The 17,326-nt window shown below is 39.0% G+C and overlaps 1 protein-coding gene across 1 annotated transcript in view; it reads left to right on the top strand.

Annotated features, from left to right (window-relative positions):
- Nucleotides 1–17,326, top strand: part of USP54 (ubiquitin specific peptidase 54) — a 91,667-nt gene that overhangs the window by 37,840 nt on the left and 36,501 nt on the right. Inside the window, exons 2-3 of the mRNA XM_031062214.1 lie at nt 6,766–7,612; nt 10,239–10,331. Of these exons, the coding sequence (XP_030918074.1) occupies nt 7,466–7,612; nt 10,239–10,331 (240 nt within the window). The 5' untranslated portion in view covers nt 6,766–7,465. The remainder of the gene's footprint in view (nt 1–6,765; nt 7,613–10,238; nt 10,332–17,326) is intronic.

Below are 17,326 nucleotides of genomic sequence, written 5' to 3'. Positions count from 1 at the left end.
TAATCTTTGTTGTGTTTCCTTTAAAATCAAAAGTACTAATGGAGCCAGACTTCTTCTGTTTTCCTGCAAAATCTGTTTCTTGTGTGGTTGTTATTCTGTATGGATGTGTGTATTTCCACATTCAAACATATCAGAAATCACTGGTTTATAACAGAGTTTAATAGAACAGAGGGGTTTGTGGTGCTGTAATGTGAACAGTGTATGATTTAGGAGTTGATTGCTACTGACTTCTGCTTTAAGCAAAAAAAGGGGTGTGAAGATTGACAGGAGAACTCACAGTTACAACAAGGTAGCAGTTACAGATGAGGAAGAATTTTTCTGTTCAACAGTGAAAATCTGCAAGGTCAGGAAAAGAATGGCAGCAGGATTTTAGGATTTAAAAAGTTAACCAGTCATTAAGCCATATGTTGTTGAATACTGCTGACTATTTCTGAAATCTTTTAGGGCTCTTAAGTCATTGTTGGACTGGAATTCACAAGCCAGAGTGCAAATCCCTTGTTTATTCGGATCAGTGGTATGTGTTATCAGTGGGAGATGAGATTTTTTGTTAATAAGGTGCCATATGAAAATGGGCCTTGAAAGCTTTTGGCAATAGTTGATGGCTGTAAAATACAGAATTTTGCAATCAAAGTGTTTATACCTGGATACTGAATCAAATACTAAATTAATCTTGAAGCTCTGCTTTGGAAAGTCAAGGTAAAGATTTGGAAAGGGAATAACTGGTAGCAGGAGGCTGGCTGAGCTCTTGCTGAGTCAAACCAGAACCTTCCATTTCACCGGAGGGTTGACAGCTGCCTACTTTTATATTTTCCTGTCTTACACAGGATTGATTAGTGATATTTAACTACTTTTGAGCAATTGCATAACATTTGAAGCTTCTGTGTTTTTCCATTTATCCAAATTCCACAAGTTCCATGCAGAGTGGGATGAAAAGCGGATTTCACTCTACCCTTGTTCCTTGAGAAATGTCTAGCACCAGCCTGGGGTGAGGTAGAATGTTTTTTAAATAAAGGCTTGGGAGAATAAACTTATATTTCATATAGAAAGAAATAGAAAACTTGAGGATAAGCACTTTGGAAATCCAAGTGAGTTAAAATGTAGGCTTTTATTATCATGTTGACCAACTGTAAAGGGTAGATCTGAAGGGAATGCAGATGGTTTTGAAAGGGTTTGAGTTCACTTAGGATTGGGCAGACTTTCTTAATGTTATATATCTTCCTTGCCTCTCCAACTATCAGAGAAAAGTTGCTGATACAAAAGGGTCGTGTAATGTAAAGGTGGCTGCTGCTTCCAAAGGATTTTGGAAGTAAAACCAGTGGGCTCGTCTGCCTCCATTCCCTGTAACCTCCGCAGCAAATTCATGCGCTGAAAGTACCATGATGCATGAGATCAATGGTTATTAATATACTGTTTTTTCTGTCAGTAGAACCATTATCTGGGGAGCAAAATGTGTTCTGGCAGTAAACCCCACAGAAAGTAAATAATGTGGCATTTGCATCTTTAGGTCTGACCTCCACTCTCTCATTGTTTGCCTTTGAACAGACAATTGCAGTCTTTAAGAAGATATGCTTTACTCTAGAAACTTCTAGGTCATCTTACAGGTTAAGTAATTGTTGATCAGAAAAGGCTGTAATGCTGGCTTTAAATATTGAGAATTGCATTTGGGCTTTAAATTTATTTCTTAATTATATTTGCCTTTAAATAATTGTCATGTTGTACTGGAGCTCCTTACCAGATAGGTTTTAATAGCTTTTTTCATTATTTGAGAGGCAGATGGATATTTTGATGTTTTATGAAAGTCTGGACACAGCTACCTTCCTGTCTCAATAGCTGTATAGAAAAGTGACGTACTTTTCCATTATTCTGAACAGAAGTCTATGTGGTTGTCAGCACAGAGCACAGGTGTTTATCAGCTGATATCCTTATTTCAGAAGGGGCTGCAGAAAAGGCTGCTAAAACTGTAACCCTGGAGGAGAATCTTCTGCATTTCAAAGCCAATGGCTTTCTTCTGGGTTTTGGTGGTTGGGGTTTTTTTTGGTGTTTTTTTTTTCTTAACTGTGAAAGATGCTCTTTAAATAGATTTGGCTGACTGTCAGGCTTAAAATCAAATGATTCAGATTAGGTAAGTGTTTGCAAGATTTCATTACACTGCTTTAAGGGGCAGTCCACCAGAGTTTTATAAAACCTACTAGCATTTTGGATGAGGAAGTTAGAGAATGTTTTGCTGTAAAGAATGTTTTCATGCAGTATATAAAGCTATACTTGACCCCAGCAGCTTACAGGGTCTCACTTCGGAGTGTTTCTGCAGAATGTGATCTCTCCATGCCTCTTGTTGGTCTGAGCAGTTAACAGGAATGTTGAGTGGGTTGGTTTTCATTGTTTCATGGTCTATTGGTTGTTGGTTTCAAAAGTTGGTATAAAAACATATTTTTTCTTCATAAAATTGTTCAGTTTTTTTTTCCTTCCTATGACTGTAGAAGTATTAAGTTATCTATAGAAATGGCAACATTGCTGCCCTGGGGAAATGCATTCCTAAAAAGTGATTGACCCATCAGTATTTTGGCTACAGTTTCTTCTGTTGGTTGATAGGCTGCATAAATACAGTGGTAATGACCAAAAATAATGTTTGTTATGCTAGTTTTGTTTGCTGTTCTGTCTAGTCTTAGCCATTTTTGTTTGCATTATCTTGAGGTAATCTCTAAGAAATGGCCTCACTGTCTCTTCTGGAGAAACCTGTGGTGTTAGATCAGGCTTGCTGTATCAGTACTCTCCGCAGAAGTACATCCATGGATTTTGGGAAGCATGTTTTTAGTCTTCACTCTGAGATAATTTTGATTGTCTTTATCAGCTACTTTTAGCCAGACATTCGGATAATTTGCTTCTAGTAGATAGGAGGATTTCTTTGGTGTCTGAAAGAGTATTTATCATAACCTTAGCAATCTATTTTCTGAAAAGGCTCTGGGAAGTTAGCCTAAGGTCCCTGGTACTCAAAGCTTTGTCTCTACAACGCTTCAGGGACTGAGAATTGTGCAATAGCACATGGGAAACAAGGAAGACCAGTATGAGTCTGTTGTGGGCACCAATGGCACTGTGAGGTGCTGTCACTTGCAGTTCCTGGTTCCTCCCAGTTGGCACAGGTAGCACAGAGCCAGGTAATCAGGTTGTTCATTTAATAGGAAGACTGACAGATGGGTGCAAGCTTGACAGCAGAAGTGTTACAGACTCTTCCCTGCCCCTTTCTCCCAGCAGAGCCATCAAGGCTGAGAAATGCATGCATAAAGCAGAAATTTTTTCCCCTCTGTTGTCCCATTTGTACTGTGAAAAAATTCTTGGCAATAGAGATGAATGTAAATCTTACCTTTTTGTAGTTGCACTTTATTGTCTAGGTGAGCAAATACATCTGTCTCGTATTTCTGGCTAGCTAAGAATCTCAAAAAGAAGACATCCTCAAGAGGAGGAAATCATCTTCTTTTGCTTCTGTCAGATCATTGCCCTCTTCACTCTTTTCTTCATCCAGCCTCATAGTTATTTGGTATTGGGAAGTTTTTCCACCCCTGTATTTTATTTCATTGCCTTCAAGATTGAATTTAAACTGACTTCCAAAGCTGACTATCTTTTGGGATGTCTAAATTAAATTAAGACTTTAATGTTGATATCTCTGCAATTAAATATAATTTAATCCATGCAGAAATTCACAAACACTTTCATCATTGCAGGTACATGGAGAAAGTGTGTTCTTAAGCCTCTATTTCTACAAACTTTCCATCTAGGTGAGAACAGCCATGGGGTTATTCTTGTGCCTCTTCACTGAGTCAAACTCAGGAGCCATCTGGGTGAAAACTTTCATCAAAATCAACTGTCTTGGACAACTCTGTCTTTTTTTGTTATCAAAGGATCTTGATTTCAAAGCTGTTTCTCACCTCTTTGGGTTTCAGAGGTGTTGCAGCATGTGAAGGCAGGATTTGCCCTCAACACCATTAATCTTCTCCCTACCATCAGAATAGGTGGTAGGATACCTGGGGGAAAGGAGTCTCTTTAAAATCAGACACATTCACACATTGAAGCATTTACTTTGTTCTGTGTTTTGAAAGGTTTTTTTTCAGAAATGTAAGTAATAAACACTGAATTTCAGACTTCTGCTCTTATTTAATAGTGTGATAAATATTTAGTTGGTGGTTTCAGCCATGCCTAGTGCTATATGGAAGCATCTTTGTTCCTAAACAGGGTTGTTCTAATTCACCCACATGCTTGGATTGAGAGTTCAAGCAATAGCCTAGAATGTTTGGCTACATGAGACTGCAGTGGGAGAGGGGTGTTACATTCCACACACCCCTCCTCCTCACCCCCAAAAATGAACAATGATAGTGAGCCCTTGCCAGAGAATAAAGGATGCAACTTGAGATATTATGTTTCTGTGTGATTGATTTAGCCAGGGAATATGGGGATAAACAGGGTCTTGAAATCTTCTGTGGTACATCTTGTAGAGTGTTGTGCTCTGCTCTCAAAGGACAGACTCTGGTTTCTTCAGGCCAGAATTGTGTTCTGAACCATGACCAGCTTTGCTCTGGGGCTGTGTTGCTGCAGTGATGCCCCGTGCCTGTCTCTGTGGCTGGGAGCCCTCCTGCCTTCCCAAAGGAAGCTGCTACAAAGCAGCAGGAAGATCTACGAAGTTGGGTTGGCTTTTTTTATTATATGTTATCTATTATTATTTTATTTACTCCTTATTAAAGCATTTGTATAATGTTTATTTAATATGAGTTGTTGTATGTCACTGGCAAGTTTTTTAGAGGTTGGCAGAGTACAAAGCTGTGATCTGGAGATCTGGTTTTGTTCTACCTGGGTGGTTACCAGCTTTAAGTGTTTTTTGCTTCTTCTTAGCTTTGCAAAGGCCGTGTAGCCAAATGAGCAAACTGAATGTGCTCCTGTGAGCAGTCATGGTGGTAAGAAGCAGTTCCGCTAAGCCTGAGCAGAAGCAGTGCAGGTACTAAGCTTACATGGCTACTGTAGGGATTCAGGCCAGTTTGAAGTAGTCTTGCTGCTATGGCAGAACTGCAAAGCCTCTAGTCCTGAATTTCGTTCCAAAACAATAAAAATAAACAAAAAAAATGTAATCACTTTGTCATATCTGATGTAGCTTTGCTCAAAAATTGTTCAAAAGTTAGTTTTACAGCCCATTTTGAGAGCAGAGTTGTGTTTTGAACTTGAAGTCCACTGAATAGGTGCACCTCTTAGCTGTGTGTCTTGGGCATGTTTTGGATTGTATTTTTTTTTTTTTTGTTTGTTTGTTTGTAGGTGCTTTGGAAAGAAGACCAGGTGTTTGGCTCAGTGGTTTTGGTGAGGCAGCACAGAGCCTGCCTGTCTCAGTTTGTTACACTCAGCACTGCTCTGTCTGTGACACAGTCTTAGCCCCTGCACCTATCGCAAGTAGTGTTGCTTTGCAGAGATCCCTAAATTGATCCCTCAGTAGCTCACACAATATGGTTGGCTCATGGTTCATTAAGGGGTTGAGCAAAGAAAGGGGGCTGAGGCTGAAATTACTTTGAAATGACTCCTATATAAGTTCAGCACTCAGGAATGTTGTGTGACGGGCACGGCAATGGTCTGTGCCTGCAGGCTTGCAAGCATGTCTGAAATTTTGCATGGCACACTGGCAACCAGGACTGCTCATCTGTGAGAACATATTTGCCTGCCTTACAGCAATGCTGAGACTTCATTAATATTTGTAGAATGAGTTTAAGAGAAATACAAATGAAATATTACTAGAAGGGAATGTGTTAGGCTGCTGTAACACATTTGGAGGTATTTAGGAAGTTCTGTGTGTTTTGACAGGAGATGAAGAATTTATAATTGTGTGGAAGATGAAGAACATGCCTTCAGAGATACCCAGGGTATCTTTGTAGGGTATTATACTCTCAGTTAATTTTTGCTGATGTACAGACCCTACCTATGTCTATTTGGTAGTGACTTCATGCTGCAATTAATACTTAAATACATTTGGATTAGAGTTATCTTGCTAATACTAGCCCTAATAGGTAATTTCAATTGTTGTTATGTGTATCAAAATTGGTAGAATTCTAGATGTCATTGGGAATGTCGCTGGAAAATACTATGCAAGTTTCTTTGAATATAGGTGGACTACACTTAGGAGAGTTTTTAAAAAATGTGTTGTCATGAATCTTCTTGTTCCTGTTTCTGTGCCTTTTATAAGACATCATATATCCCAGGTACCTAGATTAAGTAGAGGTAGACATCGTTTCTGATGAAGAAAATTTGGAGACTTTTTTCCCTGGAGAATGCAGTGGGTTGCCGAGTCGGGGATGAGCCTTGTGCCTTCCATGTTCAGTGCAAAATCCCAGTTCTAGGGTGGAGAACATGCTAGCATGTGTTCATAGAACCACAAATCTTCATATAACTCTTTGAACGAATAAGATATTATTTAAAAAAAAGAACTACAAGATTGTAAAGGATATGTTTGACTACTGCCGTGGGGTTTACTTGAATGTTGTGGTTTATTTTTTCAATCTAGTTTCCTTCTTAACCTTGCCGACATACTCCAAACTTCCTTGCTGTTACATGCTTTTCTAAGAATCCTCTGTTCTTTTCCATGTTATTTTATTTTTTGGGTGGAGGAACATTTATATTTTTTGCTTTGTCTCTGAAGATTCAGTGTATTGTGGGAGGTGAGGCAACACTGGTCTTGGCAGAACACCACAAAACCAAGAGTAATTAAATGACGCAAGCCTTTGATTATTTTTCTCTCTCAAGCGTTTTGGCACGGCTGGGCATTCCGATTGCAAAAGGAGGATCGGGAGAAGAAGTTTCTAAAGATCGCATGCAGAATTAGAAGAGCTGTGTCGGAGACGTCTCGCTTCTATAGAGCTCTTCGCTCTCAAGTTCTGGAGTTACTTCTTTTTCCCCTGTGAGGCTAATGTCTCTTTCATCACCCAAGATACATGTAACTGAAAGAGAGCTGCCAAGGTTGTGTTTTGGTTTCTTTCCACCCCTACTAATTGGATTTTTCCCGTGTTCTTCTGGAGGATTATAGAAGGATTACAGAAGCTGTGTTTTTGGGGGTGTGGGAGGAAATTGTTGTTTTTCTCATCTGGAGTCTGAGACCTCCTTGATTTGCCATTTGTTCTCTGAAGTTGCTGCCTATTTGGAAAAGGGAGAAGCAGCTTAACATGAACTTGCACAACCATGGATTCAATCCCTTTGCAAATGTTCTATGTGGCTGCTTTTAAAGGAGGTTTTTGCATGCATAAGCAGCAAATGAAGAATAGCATCCCAGACTGGATTTAAAAGAAGCAAGCTCCTTGAGTCCTGGCAAAAGGATAAATACAGTTTAAACTATATTTTAAGGAAGACTGGGTGTTGTTCCAGTTTCAAATATTTTGAAAGGAAGCATCTGATCAAGTCAAATATTCTGCCAGCCTAAACCTGCATTTTCTGCAGCTGAAACTGGAAGATGTCTTGGAAAAGAAATTACTTTTCTGTGGGTCGGGGCAATGTACAGGGCATGTTTACTCCAAGAAATACCACCTCCATAGCACCCAGTAAAGGTCTCAGCAATGAACCAGGACAGAACAGTTGCTTCCTGAATAGTGCGCTACAGGTAAGAGCACAGAATAAAGAATGTTTCTGGTTTTGCCCTCTGTCTGTTGCAGTGTTTTCCTAGGCACTGTGCAATACAGCCAAACTTGAGTACATAGCTGTTGGTGGGCCTATATAGAATAAAGCTACATTTGGAAAAGCAGATTGAGTTATTGAGCAGCTTTTTAATTTTCAGGTTTTCCTAGTAAATTCAATAGCATTTACACAGTCATCATTTACTTGAATGTTTTGTATGTGTAAGCTTGTAGAATGTCAACCCAAGCTAAAAATATACATAGAAATTGTATTTTAAAATAATAGGATATTGCATAGCTTGCAGAATGCATACTCCTTAAAAGTAAACTTTTTTTGTTGAACCAGTCAAGGTTTGATAATAACTATACAAGATCCATTTTATGTAGTTCAGTTTTCTTTCTGGCTGCTGCTTTGTAGCTTAGTTTAAATGACTGAGTGTTTGCCTTTTGATTTAGTAGAATTAGAAGAAAAGCCTTTTCTGGTGCCAAATTCAGTGGAAGTGGCATGGCTGCTATAGAGGTGCTGTCACCATTTAGATGCTTTGAATATCTGATGGTTGAGGTTCAGTCATTTTAGCAGCAGGGCTTAAAACCTCTTCACATCAGTTTCCATGCCTTCATATGACTTGTCTGTGCAGAACAGACTGTATCACTGTAGGTTTGACTTCTGTTTAGCTTTTTTTCCATGGGCATAATCAGGTTCTCAACTAACTTCAGGCTTCCATATACCCCTAGTGTAAATAATACATATTTATATAACTATGACCCTCAATAGGCTTAATATGTTAGGAATGACAGGGCAAAGAGAAGTTTCTAGTGATGTTCTGTATCAATTACCTTTATTAAGCTGTAAGGTGTAAGGACCAGCTGCTTCCTAATATTGAGTTAGTGAACCTGGGTCTGGACTAAGTAGATCCTAATACCAGCTGCATACCATACATGAAGATGAAAGCATATGACCTGGTCTTTAATCTGCTACAGAAATCCTTTTCTTCTAAAGCTGAAGAGAGATAGGATACTGAAAGTACTTAAAATCAGAGCTGAATTTAAAAAAAAAGGCAAGATGATAATAATTTCATAAAATACATACTTCTGGGGTATATCTTCATTTTTTAACACTTAGTCTGAAATGCTCTTGAATGTTTGTTGCTCCTCACTCTTACCATTTTCTATAAACATTCAAGCTAAACTCCAAAGGCAATTACATTAAAAAATTGGACTCATTCCTAAACATGATTTTTTTGTCCTTTTGTAAAGTCTGCAGTAGTTCTTCAGGAATGTTTGTGTGTAATCAAATGTTTTCAAGGCTTATGTTTCCTCCCAGACCCTTAAGTACAGGGATAGTTTGAGTATAAACATAGCCATGGCAATTATGAATTTTTGGGAAACTTACAGATGATATTTAAAAATGTGTTTACTGAATATTACATATTAGTATGGTTTAAATAACAGATCGTTTCAGTTGAAAACACTTCCTGAAACCAGCGCAAATTTTGCCATGGTGCTAAATTTTTTCTAGCCAGTTACTTGAGGCGCATCCATCACAAATAAGAAGTTTGGTTCCTCTGTTTGTGCTAATGAAGCATTTAGCTAGTCACATGTCAGCCTGGACCTTGCTGCTCTGTCCGGAACCTGGTAGGACGTGATTTAGGTCAGGGCTTCTTGCAGTGCAGACTTCTGCCTTCAGGAAGGCTGGTGACTGAGGTTTGCAGGAAAGTTAGTTTCAGCTGAAATAGCCAGTCCTGACCACATTTACATGTAAAGAGCTCACTGTAGAATGCCTCAGAGGTGGATATTGTTGCTCTTTTATTTGAATAATTTGAATAATTTCCCAAGAGTGTACAGGTTTAGTGGTAAAAGTGAAGAATAAAAAAACATGGTGCTGTTAGAGCAGATGTCACCTCTCACTGTTGCTAGCAGAATATGTGAAAGCCCACTTGCTTTTCTGTGCTATGACCCTACCTAGTCACACAGCTGGTATTACCACCATAATTCTCCTGAGAGAAAGTTGTAACTGCCCTAACAGGCTGGGGTTAGTAATCATGGCCTGTCAGGACACTTAATAATGATAATATTGGGCATAACGGATTTTAGCATTCTGCTGTTTCCTCTTGCACGGACTCGTGCATGTATATGCTGTTGGTGCTCATTTCTTCATAATCTGGGCTTTCTGCTCAGAACACGAAAGCTGTGTGGGATTGGAAGAAAGGAAGAGTTTCATCCCCATCAGTCCAGGGGGTGTCCTCAGCAGCTCTGCTCAGCTTCAGGGTGCAGTTGCCCAGTGGCCGGCCCTGGTGCCAGCACAGCAGAGCAGTCAGAGCAGGTGCTGTTTAAGCCAGCACTGCCACATGGATGAATAAGTGAGTTTTCTAATCTAAAAGCACAAGGCAAGAAATTCAGAGGAAGGTCATACTGTAAGTTAGCATGTGAAGGTTACAGCTAAAGAAGAAAGTTGAAAACATCACTTGCAGTTAGATAAAAGGCATCCCTTTGGAGATGATCACTGCTGACATTGGTATACTTCTTAGATTATTCAGCATATGCAGTTTAAGCAGAAGCTTATGCAGTATTTTATGTTATATAAAATTGGCTGTGTCCCCTTTTCTGTTTCAGGTTCTCTGGCACCTGGACATTTTTCGCCGCAGTTTCCGTCAGATCACAACGCACAAATGTATGGGTGATTCTTGCATCTTCTGTGCTCTTAAGGTAAAAGTTAGAAATATATTGAAAACCATTCTTTAAAAATTTGAGCAGAAATATTTATGATAGTTAATTAATATTTATAATCAAACTTGCACCTGAAAATATGTGAGAACAAGGTAGATGTGATAGCTAGTGGTCCAAGATCCAGTTTCTAAAATGTGTTCAAATATGTTGGTAAAGTTTCAGTTACAAGGACTCTTCTTAATGGTGTGCAGGTCATTATGAGTCTCCATTAGTTCAGCCAGTAAAATACAAGTTTGCTTTATTTCTTCCTATTTATCATTTGGTATACAAATATAATACTGTAGGCAGTCAGTGTGCTCATCACCATTTACCTTTCTCTTCAGAGTAACTTTAAATGTCGGGATAGGGAAAGCCATTTAGCTAAGCCTTTCTTCAAACAGTTCAAAACTGTTGATTATGTAAGACTAAAAGGCTATTTTCTACTGTAAATATTGATGTCTGCATTAAATGGCTCAGCTCTTTGTAGTCTCTGTTTTAAAAAACATCAATTCTGTTTGTAGCTGCAGATTCAATAACTGACTGTCACAGAGGCTGCCTGGACAGTAAGATCTAGATGCTAGCTCTGATTTTGAGTACTGCTATGTACTTGAGTAAATTGTGCAATCCTGTGTCTCTGTCTGTCTCTATCAATTAATTTGTTGCATTCTGGGGGTTTTTTGTGACGCCCTTTCTAAATTTTGCTAGCTCAAACCCCTGGCTTTTTGTGGGAGAAATGTACATGATGCAAACATGATGAAAATACCCAGCTTTAATCTTCCTGAGCAGTGATTTTCCTTTCTGAAACTGAGACTTAAACATCTTCTTTGATCACAAATGCGTTGTAAAATCCAACTAAATATATAAACTAATTGTAGAGAATTTGTGTCATGAATTCTATGTACAGTAATGAAAATGGCAGACACCATGTTGTATAAAAATGGTAAAATAGAGAGTGCAGGTTTAAATTAAGATCATCTGACGTTCCCAGGCAATATTTATGATATAACAGCTGTCTTGCTGCTGTTAAGCAATGTCACAGGTGCTCTGGTAGACAGGCTTGAAATGAATTATGTAGTGAGCTTTTGGGCTGTTGTTGAAGAGTTTTCCCTGGCAAATGAACAGTAAACGGGAGACTATAAAGGCATGAAGTAAGAGAATTTATCTTTTTTTGGAGGGGAAATTTGTCTCAAGACATATCTATTGAAATGATGAGACAGGATGATATTTACAGCAGTATCATCAGAAGAGGATGTAACAGTGGGTTTAGGAGCAAGGTAGTGCCTCCAAAGTGAGATACAGCTCTTCGGACACAGAAAAGATGGAGTATTAAATACATCCCCTTCCTTAAAGGGGAATGATGAGACTTAGTCACAATCTGGTTTGAGTTCATTAAGTTCAGTGGGATAATTTAAAGGTATTTTTTGGATCATGCCCTCGAGTAATGTCAAGTGATTGTTGGTACTCTTTGTTAGCCAAGATGAGGTCAGAAAGAAAAGGATTTAGGAATTTACCATGAATGTAAGCTTTTGCTATTCTGGGGTTTAACTGAAAAGCATGATCAAGGAAATACCAGGAGATCAGACAGTTTCTGCCATGAATGAAAGTAGACTCTCAACTCTGCACTAGAGTCCAGGTTTTAATATGGAGATAACAGTAAAAAGCCTTTCTGTATAGAATACTGAAAAAGAGGGAGAGGGATGTGAAAGAAAATTGCAGGAAAAAGGAGAGGACGAACCTTTGTGGTACTGGTCTTGGAAGATGAACTGATAACAAAGATGCATGTGGATTTGCAGTACTGGTATGAGAGGGAAAGCACTACAGGAAAACTGGAAAATGACAGGATCTCTGGAATATATGTATTAAAAGCAGACATTGGGTCAAAGAATGTTTAGTTTTGTTGGTAAAATCCTTGTTTTTGATGTCTTGAGTTGTGTACTGTGTTATTATAAACTTGGAAATGACAGGTGGTGTGGTGGAATTCACAAATTCTATGCATGCAGCCATGTGTTTATTTTTTAATAAGCAGCTTTTGAAAAATTTGCTGCTGTCTCTTTTCACTCTCAGATACCTGCAAAGATTGTGTGTGTGTTTTTGGTTTTGTTTCTTTTTTTTTTTTACCTGAAGTTCTTAGCAATAATGTTCCTAGGTGGCACTTGTTACAACCCTTAATTTCTAATAAAACAATAATATTGCACCAAATCTTCTACTGCTTTTGCACATTTTGGGAAACATGCGTCTGGTTGTGTGCAAAATTCCTAGAGCTCACAAAAATTCTAAGGAACACATAAGCAATTGAAGAATTACCCAGACAATTATTTATGAAAGTGGGCAGTAACCAAAACTTGAAAAAGTAAATAGATTCCAACTGGATCCAAATCAAAAAGTTTGCATCTACTCTATGTGCAGTCTGTTCTTCATGGGAGACTGCTGTGCATCCTGCCAAAGCCTGTTCCAGAAACTCTTTCTCTGGGTAATATTGTGCCAAGCTTTCACTTTTATTATCTTGTGTAAAATGCTGATGTGTGTACATAAGTATTTGAAAATTCCCCCCTCCCCCTTTTTGTGTTGCTGTCAAGTCAAATACTGTTATAAAGGTGAGTTATAAGGGCTGTCACTTGACTCTAAGTGAAACTGGGGGTGCAAACCTCCCTTCAATCCCCACAAAAAACCTCTGGGCACCAGAAATGTAAGCTGTCTTGCTTGAAAGCAGCTGAAAAGGTAGGGATATTCACAAGGGACAGCCCCAAACCATGGAGATGGTCACATTCATCTTCATGTTCTCCTTAAGCAGGCAGTAGAAGGGGGAAAAAGGCCATTCAAGGTGTTTACTCGTTCTCTGCTGCCCTCTGGATAAATGTTTTCAAGGCGCTCTATTTTCTTCCTCCTGTAAAAGTCTGTCTGGTACGTGTTATGTGTAAACTTCTATAAGACAAGTGGGATTATGTGCTTAATGTGCACCTAATACTGCAAGCATCACCAAGGGCATGTTTTGTGTTCCAGGGCGGCAGGGTCATCCCCTCCCTTCTGTGCCCATCTCTTCCCCTGCCCCAGCTCTCCTTTCTGCTCTGGAAGCCTTTAACTATTGTCCTGCCAGAGTAATGCTGGATTAGCCTCCAGGTCTTTGACATCCTCTTTTTCTTGAATCTTGCCTTAGGCTTTGCTAAGATGAGGGAGAAGAAGTGGCTGCATCCAGTGGGAACACCAGAATTTGGAGCTCTATACCATGCGAAAATCTCCTATTAGGGTCTGGGGAGAGGTAATTAGCCTTGCATGCTGTCAGGTGGATCTGCCCAAAATACGTGTCCAGACCAAGCAAGGTGGAGGCAGGACATGTTTACCCTTCTTCAGAGCATGCTGGCATGTTCAGATTCCAGCCTGGCCTGGGAAAGGGAGAGTGCTTGTGGGGAGGAGCCTGTGTCACGTTCCCCCACTTCACTTCAGGGTCCTTTCACAGCATACCTGACACCATCTGTGTTGTATAGAGATGCTTCATGCTCTTCTCCTGCTCTGAAATGTTGCTCTGAAGGTGACATCCTCTTCCTTTTGACTCTAGAGGAAGATAGTCTTCTCTAAGCTAAATTTAGCCATGGAATAACACTGAAGAAGTATTTTTTCCACACTTTCTTGGCTTGTTGCAACTGTTTCTAGGAATTTGGATGTCATGCACTGTATTTACTGTAATTGCTCAGTTAGCTCTCTAAATATTACTTGTAATTTCAAATATGGGATCACAGGACAGTGATGTCATACCCAATCAAATCACATTTTATTTTTGTACCACGTTGAAGACTTCCATTTCACAAATTCTTGAAGTCATTTTAAAACTTGATGTGCTCCCTGACTGTGTTTGTGTAGCTAGAAAATGAACCTTGAAATCATTCCAGATATGCATTCCTTGGTTATTTGGAAGTTACCTTGCATCAACAGCTATAAAAAGGGAGAGTTGCAGACTCTGTGCTGGAACCCCAAACACTGCCCCTTAAAATGTGGCATTATTTAAGTATTTTTTCAGTACACACGCTGTCCTTACCACTATGTGGTTTGCCTGCCATAACACTGGAACAGCTTTTTGATTTATTATTTATGATGAAGTCTACTATGATTTGGTTTATTTTCCTTTTTTTTCAGCATGACTTTGCTTTGGTGTTTATCACAGCTGGAAGAGGGTAGGAAGGGGGAAATCCGTCCACTGTACTGATCATGCCACAGAGAGTTTGTTCTCCTTCCAGGGATTGTACTGGGAGCTCCATAGTGCCAAGATACAGGACAGAGTGTTTTTTGTAGGTCACAAAGAAGAATGTTCTATTGATTGATACATTCTAATAGGGCTGGTCTTTTCTGGTTTTTTGTCATGTGCAACAAAAGCAGGAAGAATGTGAATTTTCTGTGTAGAGATGATGTTGTTTAAGATGTAAATGGAGAACAGTAGGGTTTTGCAGCACTTTAAAAAAGTGGAATGACTATAGTTGGTTCTCATAAGCCACTTGCTTGAAATTGAGTGATTTATTATTAAATATTCATCATGTAGTTGAGACCATAATAAGTTGGTTGCAAAGATTTCATCCTCTTTTTTATGCTCTTTTTCTGATGACAGCAGTATTTCAGGTAAAACAGTAGTCAAAACACATAAAATAATTACTTCTATTGTTTGAATGTTTTTCATCAGTTGGCACTTGCAGTTAACTGCCTGCCAAATAAACTAGCAGCAAGTACAGTTCTCTGAGTTAATAAACTGGTAATTGAAGCTTCCAAATAACAATTGGCTGCTTTGATCTTGATCAAGCAGTTAATGAATTGTTACCTAATAGATGTCCACATTCTGTGATTTGAATTTCTTTTCCTGACGCCTTCCTAAACAAGACTTGTGGAAAGTATTATTTTTACTTGATTTTGGTAGTAGCCAGAAATACCTGACTTGACAGTCTCTACTGGGGACCTGATCTTAATATTCAGGGTACAGTGTGAGTACAAATGAAAGATACATAAAAAGAAGGGAATAAATGGACATCTAGCTTGATTGTCACCAGACTTAGAGGTTTGAAAAGAGATCAAAAGACACAAAACCAAACAGACGTAGAATTTGTTGCAGCCTTGAAGGCGAATATAACACGAGGAAATGTGGGGAAGAAATGTGAGCTAGTGAAAATACTGTGGGTATGGGAGGCTGATGTGTTTGGATAGGAGAAAAATGATTTTTAGCGGCCATTTGAAACAGGTTATTGTACTGAGTATGAGGCTTCAGTGGGAGAGTGTGATGTTCTGAATGAGAGATTAGGTACTACAGGCAAGAAAAAAAGGTGTGCTGAGCAGGGTGAGAAGGGCATGCTACTAAAATGGAGAGAAAGCTTAAAAAATTATGCAAACAAAAATCCCATCACCAAAACCCAGAAACAATTGATTAGTGTAGGGAATACTAAGGTGAGGGGAGGATGTTTTGTTCTTTGAAATACCATACCACTAGTGCTGCAGTGATATCCTTATACAGAAGGAAGCTTCTTTATAATTCTGTAAGGGTTAGTTCCCAGAAAGCTGCCAAGGACACAACTCAAAATTACAGTGCATAAACACTATTCTGATTCAGTAGCTGTTCCCTATTGTCTTAACCCATCAATTTATTCTTATGTCAGCCTACTTTTGCATGCTTGATTAAAAAGTTCCATGTGAATGTGTATCAAGTTTGGTTTGTTTCATCAGTATGGTTAGTTACACACTGCAGATGTCAGTTTACCCCAAATAAATGGAATACTTCTTTCCTAGGGAGGAAGTTGATTCCAAACACTATTAAAGATAATTGGGAGCAGATCTTATAAACTGTAGGAGGGGGTTTGCAGTGATTACAACTTTCAGATCTTTAAAAGAGCTCCCAAGAATGCCTGTCAAGCCCATGGATTACCTAAAAGAGTACTTACTATATTTAATTAGTAAACCAGGTGAAAAAAAATTGGTTTATGATCATGCATGTGAATTTTAGTGTTCTGAAATATCTTCAAGGTTTCTTGAAGAGCTGTATGATAAATATACCTTGTCTCAAAACTTAGGTTGTTTTCCTTTATTTGATCCTTGATCAATGTACATCTAGAAAGTTCATACTGATCCCCACTCCCACAGTTCCCAAAGTGGAGGACATTGTTTTGGAAGCCCACTGACTGATGTGTGTCAGAGGCCCAGCTGTGTAGTAGTAGAAAGGATATGAAGCCTTCAGTTAAAAAACTATGAAAAAGCCTGCTGAATAGTAAAAAATGGAGTGAGGCCCTACAATTGATAATGTAAGATGGTTAAGGAAGTTCCAGGTTTGGACCCATCTGAGAGCAAGCTGGTGAAAGAGCAATGTAGTTGGGAGTTGATCTTCATATTTGGGGAAGGACTATATGCAACTAGATGGACTTGGCGAATTTATTGGTCTTAAAGAGCACATGCACTTCCTAATTTTATTCTCTGCTAGCATTTCCAGACATAGGAAGAGCTGTAGGGAAGGGGATGTGAAGGGAGATGGGCTTCTTTTCCATATAGACCTCTCATAGGAATGCAGTATAACGAGAACACAGACTTGCTGTCTTAAAAATCCCTTGCTCACACTGTTCTGTCCTAGCCTGTAGACTGACCAACATGCCAAGAATCATTTCCTCAGTGTAGAAATCAAAGTACTGCTATTAATACAGTATTAGCAATTCTTAGATTTTATGTTAAGCTTTTTTTTTTTAATCTCCTCCTTGATTTTAGTTACTGAAAACAGGTAAAATAGAAGAAACTGCATTTTCATGGGGCTTTTATTGCCACTGTTAAGGGACATGCTCATTTGCGTTGGAATGTAGGCATTGAAAGAGATCATCAGTGCAGTGAGTACGCTGATGGGATTTCCATGATCTTCAGTTTCAGAAGGAGTTGAAGAAGTTTTTGGAGGAGAATGAAGTTTGAATGTTTCATTTATGAAGTTCTCATGTTCCATGGTCCCTTGGAAGAAAGGCGCCATGAGAACTCCTGGGGCAGACCGAGGA

The sequence above is a fragment of the Geospiza fortis genome, unplaced genomic scaffold (genome assembly GCF_000277835.1).
Source record: "Geospiza fortis unplaced genomic scaffold, GeoFor_1.0 scaffold130, whole genome shotgun sequence".
Taxonomy (NCBI): Eukaryota; Metazoa; Chordata; class Aves; order Passeriformes; family Thraupidae; genus Geospiza; species Geospiza fortis.
This window is presented reverse-complemented; position numbering and strand designations above follow the sequence as displayed.